The sequence below is a fragment of the Zalophus californianus genome, chromosome 7, assembly GCF_009762305.2.
Source record: "Zalophus californianus isolate mZalCal1 chromosome 7, mZalCal1.pri.v2, whole genome shotgun sequence".
NCBI lineage: Eukaryota > Metazoa > Chordata > Mammalia > Carnivora > Otariidae > Zalophus > Zalophus californianus.
In genome coordinates this window covers 53,753,643-53,765,922 of record NC_045601.1, presented here as the reverse complement: position 1 = coordinate 53,765,922, position 12,280 = coordinate 53,753,643, and the positions used below count along the sequence as shown (strand labels likewise).

Genomic DNA, 12,280 nt, shown 5'->3' with positions numbered 1-12,280 from the left:
TCTGCTTCTCCCTCTGACCCTCCCCCCTCTCATGTGCTCTCTCTCTCTCTCTCTCTCTCAAATAAAATAAATATTGAAAAAAAAAAGAATGCTAAAAATGTTTAAACCCTTTGAGCCACTTTTAGGTATTTATCTGAACAAAATAATCTGGAATGAGGGATACTGCTGTGTAAAGATGTTTACTGCAGATCTATTTATGACAATAAAAAACCAGAAGCAACTTAAGTTCCCAAAATGAGACATTTGTTAAATAAATGATATTACATCTAAATAACTGAATATTATGCAACCATTAACAAGTTTGTGAAAAATGTTAATAACATGGGAAAACACCCACATCATAATATGAAGTAGGAAAAAATAGGCAGGACTAAAAAAAACCTTATACATGTAAGTTCTCACCTATGTTACAAAAAACTCACATATATAAAGGTAGGAGCAAGCAAACAAAAAGCTTGAAAGGAAACCCATCACAATATTAACTAACAGTGATTATCTCTGGATGGTGAGGTAATATAGGTAATATCTGTTTACAGATCTTCTCTGTGCTAAATATTTAACAGTATTCTATAATTAACAAATAATTATAACCAGAAAAAACTGATTTCAAAACTCTTTGTTAGCATTTACCAGCTTTACTGGTGTTGACACTGCCACCATCTTCATCACAATTTTACTGAGCATCTACATGTGGGGAGCTGGGGCAGCAGGGTGCACAGACCTCCACAGCTCCAGCAGAGCCCCCTAAAAGTCATCCAGACATGAGTAACCTGCCCGGTATTACCTTGGTGTTCTGTAGCAGTGCTAGTCCGTTGCAGGCATTTGCTAGAAGAAAGTCTCCACTCAGGATAGCTATTTTATTTCCAAATTGCATGTCTTTCAATAGTCCATCAGAAGATTGCAATTCATTTAAATTTACTATCCCACGATGTACGAGGAGAGCAGTATGGATAAGTTCTGTGATCTCTGCCAAACTTCTTTGACTGAAACATGAAGGTAAGACTTGTCTGAGTGTTAAGAATACCACCACATCAGTAATGTCAGACTTCAGTTTTCAACAGTAAAATATTTCAGTTACTAGTCTCTCTCGCTCTCTCTTTTTAAAACTATTCCTTTTTAGTGACGTTTTTAATAGAGGACTCTCTAATGAGCAGTTTGGGATCTATAAGCAGATCTTGACATGTTCCTTCCCTAGAATATTCCTCACCCTCCCTCCCATGAATAACCAGGATTCCCCAAAGAGAAGCTGCCAGTGGGGCCACCCTCTACAGTTCCATTTAGATACTCTGTTATCAGTATACCTTTCCCACCTCTGTAATTTTAGGATTTCTGAAATTCCTTACTAGTACCTAATGAAATTCCAATTTAAGGAGGACCATAACCCATGTCAAGCATTAAGTTAAACACTTTAATATGCTATCTTTTTTAATCCTAATGCAAAGCTATGGGATTTACAGAGATGAATAAAATGCGGTCTCTTTCTTCAAAGACCTTACATTTCAGAATAAAAACCAAGATATATACCTACAGTAGTAAATAAAACAGAGAAAGCCCTGGAGAAGTTTATAGTATAGTACTGTATCAGATGGGATGTCAAGTAATGTTTCTTTTCTTTCCTTTCCTTTTTTTAAAAAAATTTTTTTAAAGATTTTATTTATTTATTTGACACAGAGAGAGAGCACAAGCAGGGGGAACATCAGAGGGAGAGGGAGAGGGAGAAGCAGGCTCCTGCCGAACAGGGAGCCCAACTTGGGGACTTGATCCCAGGACCCTGAGATCATGACCCGAGCTGAAGGCAGGCGCTTAACCGATTGAGCCACCTAGAGGGCCCTCCATTTTTTTTTTAAAGATTTTATATACTTATTTGAGAGATAGGAGAGAGAGACCACAAGCGGGAGGTGGGGGGAGGGGCAGAGGGAGAGGGAGAGGGAGAAGTACACTCTCAGCTGAGCAGGGAGCCTGACATGGGGCTTGATCTCAGGACCCCTGGATCCCAGGACCTGAGCCGAAGGCAGATGCTTAACCAACTGAGCCACCCAGGTGCCTGAAATGTTTCTTTTCTTATACTTTTCTATACTTTGTACATTTTCTATTGACAAAAGCATTATTTTACAATCATAATAACCCAAACAATTACTAGCATATTTAAATTTCATAACCATCCTATGATAGGTATTAACTCCTTTTTATAGGTGAGAAAATTGTTCCACACCAATAAATGACTTTCCCAAAGGCATACAGTAACGTAGAGCTGTTAATCTGTTGGAATCTGTTACAAATGACTGTATGTGAATCATACCACTTGGTTTCTGTGCTCCTGTGTTGTCCCCTCCACACCAACTCTGGGCTTAGCCATGTGACTGACTTTGGCCAAAAGGACCTTCGAAAATGTGACATAAGCAAAGCCTGAAAAATGGTTATGTATTAAGACTTGTCCAAAGCAGTCACATGAGTGACCCCAGGCAAGAAGAACCACCTGGTCAATCCACAGAATGATAAGAAATAAAATGACTGTTTCAGGTTACTAAATATAGGGTAGTTTGCTATGTAGCAATAGATATCTGATACAGAAACTGGTATATCTGGGTATGGTGTGCTGCTCAACAAAAACCTAAAATATATGTCAATGGCTTTGAGTCTGAATGATGGGGGCTAAATGGGAAAGTTGAAGAAACGGCAAATTCTTAGTGGCAGCTGGAAAGGCAGTGAAGCAATTGTTACTGGAGATTGAGAAGGGACATACTGTGTTAGAAGGTAGTGAAACAATTGGCAAAACTGTTGCCTATGGTAACTTGAAAGATAGAAAATATATATAATGAAATTATGTATCTGGATAAGGGGACTGATTCTCAGGCAGAATGATGAAATTCCATCTGGATTACTGTAGCTGCGTATGACAAGGTACAAGAGAAATGAGCTACAGAGAGAACTGTTGTTTTGAAGCACAATTTAGAGGAACAATAAAGGAGAAAAGACTTGCTAGGTTGAAAATAAAACTTCCACATCTCCAGTCTCTCCAGAAAAAAGCCTGTCAAAGAAAGAAATGGGGATGCCTGGGTGGCTCAGTCGTTAAGCGTCTGCCTTCGGCTCGGGTCACGGTCCCAGGGTCCTGGGATTGAGCCCCGTGTCGGGCTCCCTGCTCAGCGGGAAGCCTGCTTCTCCCTCTCCCACTCCCCCTGCTCGTGTTCCTGCTCTTGCTCTCTGTCAAATAAATAAATAAAATCTTTAAAAAAAAAAAAAAAGAAAAGAAAGAAATGGTATTAGGAAAAAGATAATATCAAAACTGTGGCTATAAGAACTTTTCTAAAGACCTAAAAAATTTAAGGTGATGCTCAACAGACCCCTTGGGCTAGACAAAAGATCTTCTAAGAACTCTAAGGGTACTGTCCCACAGCAGCCTTACACTCAAAGTAGAGATGTTCATCCCAAAAAAGAACTATGGATGTCCCCTAAAAGGGCATGGAATGAACATTTATGACATTCACAGAAATCCCAAAAAGCTTTTAAGGAAGTTGTATGAGCTTCAACTAAAAGTGACAAGAGACAGTTCAAAGGAAAAAAAGGAGCTTCTAAACCAACTTTCCATGGACAAGAAATCAGGCTGAGACAGCTACTCAGCTATAAGTATGAATCATCTCTTCCTCTTCTTCTTCTTTTTTTTTTATTAGAGTTGATACACAGCGTTATGTTAATTTCAGGTGTATAACACAGGGATTTGATAAGTCTGTGTTATGCTATGCTGACCACAAGTGTAGCTATCTCTGAATCGTTTCTTACTGAAAATGTTCAGGGAAAATAGTTCCAAGGGCAAAGGATTCTGGAGGACAGTGGAATAGGGAACCTCTCCCAGGAAAAAGACTGGGCCCTAGTCAAGAAATATTCTTTGCTTCTAGAGTAGGAGGTTCTGATACTGTGTGCCCAGCTGGATTTCAGAATTACTATGGACCATTGATTATTATGTGCTTCCAAATCCTCCCTTCTTTTAATGGAAGTGACTACTGTGGTTATCTTGTTCCCAACTCACCATGCTATGCTAGGTGTGTAGTGGTGGTAGGGGTAAATAACTCATCCTTTTAGTTCCCTGGATTAAGAGGAGCTGCACCTCTGGAGCCACATCCACAACCGGATCTAACAAAAATTATGAGCTCATGGACCTTGAGCTTGACACCATGAAATATATGAGACTTTGGGGTCTTGGGAGGTGGTAAGTATATTTTGCATAAGGAAGGAATGTGAATCATGGGGACCTGAGAGTAGACTGTGGCAGACGGTTATACCAACGGCCACCAATGAATCAATCATACCTCCTGACATCTACGTCACGTCTCCTCCTTGATTAACTCTGAGTTGATTATATGACTTGCTTGGCCAGTGGGATATCAGCAAATGTGGGACAAACAAGCTTGGTAAGTGTTTTTGCACTGGGGCTTACCCTCTTGGAATGCTGCCCTGAGACTACATGTGAAGAAACCCAATCTAGCCTCCTTGAGATGAAAGACAACATGGAGAGGAGAAAGCCCAGCTTTCCTAAACATGCTCACCCTCTAGCCGACCTACCAGGTAAATGCAGCCACATAAATAAACCCAGGAGAAACTAGCAGAGGATCAGTCCAGCCAATCCACAGAACTATGAAAAGTAAAATGTTTACTGTTTTAAAAGCCACCAAGTTTGGGGGCAGTTTTGTTACACAACAGATTACTGGTTAGAGACTTCAAAATCCAACCTATTTCCACTGTAGTAGGCTGCTTCTTAGATCACCAGTTGCAGTTATTTTAAAATTTTCTCTGAGGAAGGTAAATTTGTGCTGGGCCTTGAATGACAGGTATGATTTCTACAGCTGGAGAGAAGGGGCACACACAATAGCAGAAGAGTAGGGATTAGGAACCCCAGAATAACGAAGAACAGGAATCAAGCCTGGGTGAAGCAAGAGGAGAAAACGTGACCAGAGGGTGAGGAGGTCAGTTTGGTCAGAGTATAGGGTCTGTGTGGGTAAGTGAGAAGTAGGAATCTGGAGCTAGATTATAGCAGGTTAAAGGGTCTGTGTTTTGTTACATAGGCAGTGTTTTTGAGAAGGAGGGATGATAAATATATATATATATATATATATATATATATATATATTTAAAGATTTTATTTATTTATTCAACAGAGAGAGACATAGCGAGAGAGGGAACACAAGCAGGGGGAGTGGGAGAGGGAGAAGCAGGCTTCCTGCTGAGCAGGGAGCCCGATGTGGGGCTCGATCCCAGAACCCTGGGATCATGACCTGAGCCAAAGGCAGACGCTTAACAACTGAGCCACCCAGGCGCCCCAAAATGATTTAGGAAAAATATTCTGAAGGTGATATGTAGAAAAATCTGAAAAAGTAGATGGTGAATAGAGAGATCAGTGAGGGAAGAAGCTATTACAAAGGCCCAAGGGAAATGTAACAATAGGGCTTGACTTAAAGGTCAAATTTAAGCATTTGACCCAGGACAACCTTAGACACGGAGACAAATAAATATAAAATAATCAAATAATAAATATGAGACTTTTTAATCCTAAAGACTACTGAGATGTTAACAGAAAACATTTAAAAACAAAAAGGAGCTAACATTTAAAATTATCCTTTAAAAAAGTAACTAAAAGAATAAGAATTTGTCTCTCAAGAAAAATTTAGTACTAGTTTAAACAACTATGACACAATAATTACATAAAGGTACAATTATATAAGATTAAGGAGCCAAACAACTTGGCATCTATAAAAGAAAAATCACATTTTTAATTTCCTTTGTTAAAAACAAGTAAAAGAATATGTAAAAATGACCCAGTGGACATACAGTACTTGATTACAAATTGGGGGAGTAGGAGAACATGAACCAGTGAGTTAAACAGCTCTTTAGTTAAAGAGTAAATTCATTATTTAGATGAAAACCTTACTACATCCCAAAGAAAATCACCAATGATAGAGCCTTAGAAGACTACTGAGAAGTTAATAGAAAATATTTAAAAACTAACAAAAGGAGCTAACATTTAAAATTATCCTTTAAAAAAGTAACTAAAAGAAAGGAATAAAAACATATTTTATTAGTATTCTGTTCTCCATAATACCAATCACTGTAAAAATCCATAAAAAAGTCACATTTCACAAAAATCACACAATGGGATTGTCAGCAAATGTATAACTCAGGAAGGGTTAAGCACTGGACAGATGTTTCATTCAGTCAGCTTATGAAAGAACATAATAACCAGGCATGCAAGGAGTTGTAGGTGTTTTGAATTACTCCAAGGCCAAAACTAAATAATTGTGAGCTTTTAAGAAAGACATCTATAATCATAAAACAGCATTCATTAAGTAAATAGCAATCTTTAAATGCCACACAGTCAGAATCAACAAAAACAATTGTAATACTAAAAGTGAAAAGCCATAATTTGTACAGTACCCACCATTTACAAAGAACTTTCATTTATATTATCTACTTGTGATTCTAATTACAGCAGATCTGGGGAGGTTAAATACTTGATCAAGAACTTTCAGTTTGTAAAGGACAAACCTGGAACTCAGAGCCACCTTGTCATAATGACCAATGATAATTTAAAATATTTATTTATATAATGAAGAGTAGATGAGGAGGGAAAAAAGGCCAAAGTCACCAATGTAACAAACACTGGTATATGCCCACCAAAACTTGTCCAATTTTCATCCCTAGTTCTAAGCATGAGAGAAGAGAATTTTCTTTTTTAAGATTTTATTTATTTATTTGACAGAAAGAGAGAGAGAGAGAACAAGCAGGGGAGCAGCAGAGGGAGAGGGAGAAGCAGGCTCCCTACTGAGCAAGGAGCCCGATGCGGGGGCTCGATCCCAGGACCCTGGGACCACAACCTGAGCTGAAGGCAGTCGCTTAACCGACTGAGCCACCCAGGCACTCCAGATTCAGGGATTTAAAAAAAAAAAAATTACCTAGACTGGCAGTTAACAGTTACAAAGAGACAAAAATATTGCCATTAACACTACTTTTCTATAGAAAATAGAAATGAAATGATTTGTCATCTTTGAAATCTGTCCTGCAATTCCACTATCTGGTACTGCGCTCTCAATTTCTAAGATTTTATCATCAGATAAACAACTCCAGATACATTATGCAAGAGTATAATTTAGTGTATAGCAGAGAAGTAGTGACAGTATGAAAGAATCTGGGAAATTTTTCTTCTCATTATCTTATTCCTGTTTTAGCCAACCAAAGCAATCTAGTAAACTTTCAACATACTGGATTTTAAAAATTATCTTAAATAAAAGTCTTCATGCCATTTTATGTACATATATTTTAGTACTCTTGGGTATTTTTCATGCTAAATCTTGATTGGAAAAGAGTCACAAATGAATACCACTTATGTTAAATAATCAGAGTAGGGAAGTAATTACCACATTGAATGAAACTGAGGATTAATCAATGTTTCTACAAAAATTTCCAGCAAATCACTTTCTTTCAGTTACATTAAACAACTTCATCTGTTCGGATCCATTTTTTTCCCAACATTTCTCCAAATTTTTTTAGCATCCTAGGTTTTAGACGTAAGGATGGCAGACATTGCTAGATACCTATCCATTCTTATGTTCCTCACTACCAATATATCTTTGATTATATATGAAGTGATAATGTACTCACTTAAAAATACCTCTCCAAGATCCCCTGAGGTTAGTAGTGATCATGTAGCAGAGTCTGGCCAAAGAATGTAAGCAGAAATCTACCAGGTGGAGCTTCTGAGAAATCTCCTGAGTTCTGATGTTAGGGGACAGATTCAGTTGGTGTGTACCTTTGGCAATTTGGGCTTACCCCTTCTTCCTGTCTGGAAGATGGCCCACCTACTTTTCTGCCTAGAAGATGGCCCAGAAGAGACTTAAGGATCCTAAAGGGGACCCCCAACCTAAGGATGGTAGAGCAGGAAGAACAGAGAAGCTCGGGTCCCTAAAGACTTACTTCTTCGAGGGATATACCAGTTCTGATGTGCCCACCTCTAGACTTCTTTTTAGCTGAGATAAACACTGTACTCTTTTAAGCTACTGTTGTTAGAGTCCTATTATATGCAGCCAAAAATAACTTCCTGAAAGACACGGTTAATAAAAATTACACCACAAAAGATGGCAAAGATATTTTATGTTCATATTTCTGCACTCTGGTTTTATTCACTTAATATTATTTCTTAGAGGGCACCTGGCTGGCTTGGTTGGTGGAACGTGTGACTCTTGATCTTGGGGTCATGAGTTCGAGCCCCACACTGGGTGTAAAGATTACTTAAAAAAGAAATTTAAAAAATTTTAAAAAATATTATCTCTTGGAGATAGTTCTACATCATTTGCAAACAGAATCTCCCTGTTCTACTTAACATTTCTACAGAGGTCCACTGTATGGATGTACCATACAACTTTTTTTTCATACAACTTTTGCTGCTACAGGGTGAGTGATAAAGAATTTTTAGAACTCAGTCCCATACTTTCCTAGAGTTAACCCATTCTGTGCTCAAAAGTCTTTGAACAGAGCTGTTATCTTACTATCCTGTAATTATTTTTTTTTAAGATTTTATTTATTTATTTGACAGAGAGAGACACAGTAAAGAGAGGGAACACAAGCAGGGCGAGTGGGAGAGGGAGAAGCAGGCTTCCCGCTGAGCAGGGAGCCCAATGCGGGGCTCGATCCCAGGACCCTGGGATCATGACCTGAGCCGAAGGCAGGCGCTTAACAACTGAGCCACCCAGGCGCCCCCTGTAATTATTTCTTTAGCCATCTGTCTACCTGCTACCCCTCTCCCTCACTACACTGTAAATTATACTATCCTGTTTCTCTAGGCTGCCTACAAATGTTTGTTAAATGAATAACTCTTATTAGCAGTCAATTTTATAAAGGTATAGTGGATTATTATGATTCTTAGTTTCAAAAGGGAAGGATGATATAGACTACAAAGTCAGGTTCATAGAATCAGAGTTCTTGACCCCAGAGGTCAATTAACCTCAATTAGCCCCATCCAGGGATGAGTGATAACTACCTCACAGGAGCCAGGTCTGCTGATAAATAGTTTTAATTATTAGAAATTGTTCTTTATATTAACTTGAAATCTCTTCAAATGTTTTACATGTTTAAGTTGGCGTTAAAACAGTAGAAGGGTCAATTGTGTTTCACTACACAGGCAAGGCAGATAAAAGACAATGGAGTCTTCTTTATTTTTTTTCCCTCCTTCCCTCCTTGCTTTCCTTCTTTTTGAGCGGTTTAAAAATAGCACAGAAAAGTACAGAAAGTAATATAACAAATACATAATATTCCATTTAGAAATAACAAAGGCTTACACTTTGTCATTTTTAACAGTTTTTAAAGATGCATTTTTTAAAAAACCTTTTTATTCTGGGAATTCTCAAATATACCAAAGTGTAAAATCTGGCATAACGAACTTCTGTGGCCCCTAATCTTGTTTCAGCTGTACTTTTCACTCTTCTTGCAGACTATTTTGAGGTAAATGCCAGATATCATGTCATTTCATCTGAAAATACTTCAAATATCCTGTTTTTTTAAATGCCTAAGAGCGATTATTGTTCCCACTTACTAAATTATTTATTACTAAAAGTGAAAAAGATCAGAAATTAATTACTAAATGATTAATTACTTTGAGCCAATTAATTACTGTATGCTAAGTACTTCATGTAAAATAATTTTGCAAGCATAACAATAATTCAATTAACAGATTAATAAATAAAATAATGTCAAACTCACAACAGCTTCTGAGGTAAGCATTATTATCTCTACCATACAGAAGGGAGTTGGGCTGGCAGGCTAACTGACTTGCTCAAGTTCATATAGCTAGTGAACTACAGAGCCACAAGCCTGGGGCTCTCTGATCCTAAAGCCCAGGCTCTCTGAATATCAGTGGAAAACTAAGAAAAATCCCAAATACAAAATATACAAAATTGGGGGTTTTCTAAAAGTATTAAACTGGTAGGCAAGAGTTATTTATTTAAAATCATAAGTTTTTTTTAATTGGAAAATTAACTTTTATGATGTGAGAATAAATTTGAAAATTTCAAAGAAACTTTTGGAAAAGGCCTGCCATTCTAGATTTTAAAACATAATTAAGTTATTGCAACTTCAAAAAGCACAGTAATATCATGAGAAAAAACTAATAGATTAGTGGAATGGAATCCAGAAAGAGATCCAAATATATTCAGAAAACTAATTATTTATGGTAAAGGTAACATTTCAAATTGTTAGGGAAAAGATGGATTATTCCTACAGAAGATGTTAGGGCACATGGCTGTCAGTTCAGGGAAAAAATAGTAAAGTTAGATCCCTACTTTGTACCATAAATAAAAATATATCTAGATAAAGATCTAAATGTGAAAAACTAGGAATTTAGGAAAATATTCTTATGATCTTGGGGGGAGAAAGTCCTGTAAAATAAAATGGGAAGTCAGGAAGCCATAAGAAAAATAATGGCTAGGGCGCCTGGGTGGCTCAGTTGGTTAAGCGACTGCTTTTGGCTCAGGTCATGATCTGGAGTCCTGGGATCGAGTCCCACATCGGGCTCCCTGCTCGGCAGGGAGTCTGCTTCTCCCTCTGACCGTAACCCCTCTCATGTGCTCTCTCTCATTCTCTCTCTCTCAAATAAATAAATAAAATCTTTTAGAAAAAAGTATGAAATAAAAAAAAAGAAAAATAATGGCTAAATCTGAGGAGTTAAAATGTACAAAAATGTTTATTAGTGAAATAAAACATAAAAAAAAGACTCGGGCAAATATCGACTTGAAATGAAGTATTTGCAACACATACAGCAGACAAAAGATTGTACTCAAAATATGTGTGGAGTTTACTGGACAAGAAATTAATAAGAAACAGATAAACAGCTCAAGTGCAAAATAGGAAAGGATATGAAGAGGTAATTTCAGGAGAAATACAAATGGCAAAGAAAACATATAAAATGATGCTCAACCTTGCTAATAATTTGGAAAAGGAGTATTATAAAAATGAGATAATATTTTTAGTCCATTAGCTTTGCAAAAATAGAAAAGATCAGAAACGAGCAAGCAGGAAGATGAAGACAAATGTAGTCCATCACTTTGGTCCTCTGCTTAAAACCTGCCAGTGGCCTCCCCATCTCACTCAGGGTAGATGCCGAAGTCCCTACAATGGACTCCCAAGGTCCAACACAACAATCTGTCCCAGTTCCTCTACCCCCTTCCTTCTCTGAATTCAACTGTTACCCTCTTTCCTCCTTGCCCACTCTTCGCCAGCTAGGATACATCTCCTTGCCTTTCCTTGAACATGCCAAGTCTGTTCTTGGCACAGTGCCTTTGGCCTTTACTCTGTCTGTACCAGTCTTCCCTCATGTGTCTAACAAAACTTAGTCACTTGCTTCCTTCAGGTCCCCGCAAAGTATACCTGCTCAGAATGCCTTCTCTGGGGCGCCTGCGTGGCTCAGTTGGTTAAGTGACTGCTTTCGGCTCAGGTCAAGATCCTGGAGTCCCGGGATTGTGTCCCGCATCAGGCTTCCTGCTCAGCAGGGAGTCTGCTTCTCCCACTGACCCTTCCCCCTCTCACGTGTGTGCTCTCTCTCTTTCTCTCTGTCTCATTCTCTCTTTCAAATAAATAAATAAAATCTTTAAAAAAAAAAAAGAGGGGCGCCTGGGTGGCTCAGTCGTTAAGCGTCTGCCTTCGGCTCAGGACATGATCTCAGGGTCCTGGGATTGAGCCCCGCGCATCAGGCTCCCTGCTCGGCGGGAAGCCTGCTTCTCCCTCTCCCACTCCCCCTGCTTGTGTTCACTCTCTCGCTGTCTCTCTCTCTGTCAAATAAATAAATAAAATCTTAAAAAAAAAAAAAAGAATGCCTTCTCTGACCACTCCACTTATAAAAGAGACCTCCCATGCCCACCAGAGGTCCCTATCTCTACTTCCTGCTTTTTTTTTCTCCATTGCACTTATTATCCTCCGACATGCTAACTGTTTTGTCTGTGTTTTGTTTCCCTCTTCACAGCCCCCATAAGGGCAAATGGGGGTTGGTGGAGAAAAGCAGATAAGAGCAAAAGAGTTCTTAAAATATACTTTAGGGGTGCCTGGGTGGTGCAGTTGGTTAAGCATCTAACTCTTGGGTTTCAACTCAGGTCATGGTCTCGCGGTTGTGAGATTGAGCCCTGCATCAGGCTCTGTGCTTAGCACAGAGTCTGCTTGAGATTCTCTCTCCCTCTCCCTCTGCCCCTCCTGCTCGTGCTCATTCACTTCCTCTCTAAAATAAATAAATATTTAAAAAATACTTTAAAAA

General features: G+C 38.5%; 1 protein-coding gene across 3 annotated transcripts in view; it reads right to left on the bottom strand.

Moving 5' to 3' along the window:
• The window catches only part of PDSS2 (decaprenyl diphosphate synthase subunit 2), a 243,040-nt gene that overhangs the window by 99,937 nt on the left and 130,823 nt on the right, over positions 1–12,280 (bottom strand). For all 3 annotated transcript variants that reach the window (XM_027603447.2, XM_027603450.2, XM_027603449.2), the window contains one exon: positions 785–983. In XM_027603447.2, the coding sequence (XP_027459248.2) occupies positions 785–983 (199 nt within the window). The remainder of the gene's footprint in view (positions 1–784; positions 984–12,280) is intronic.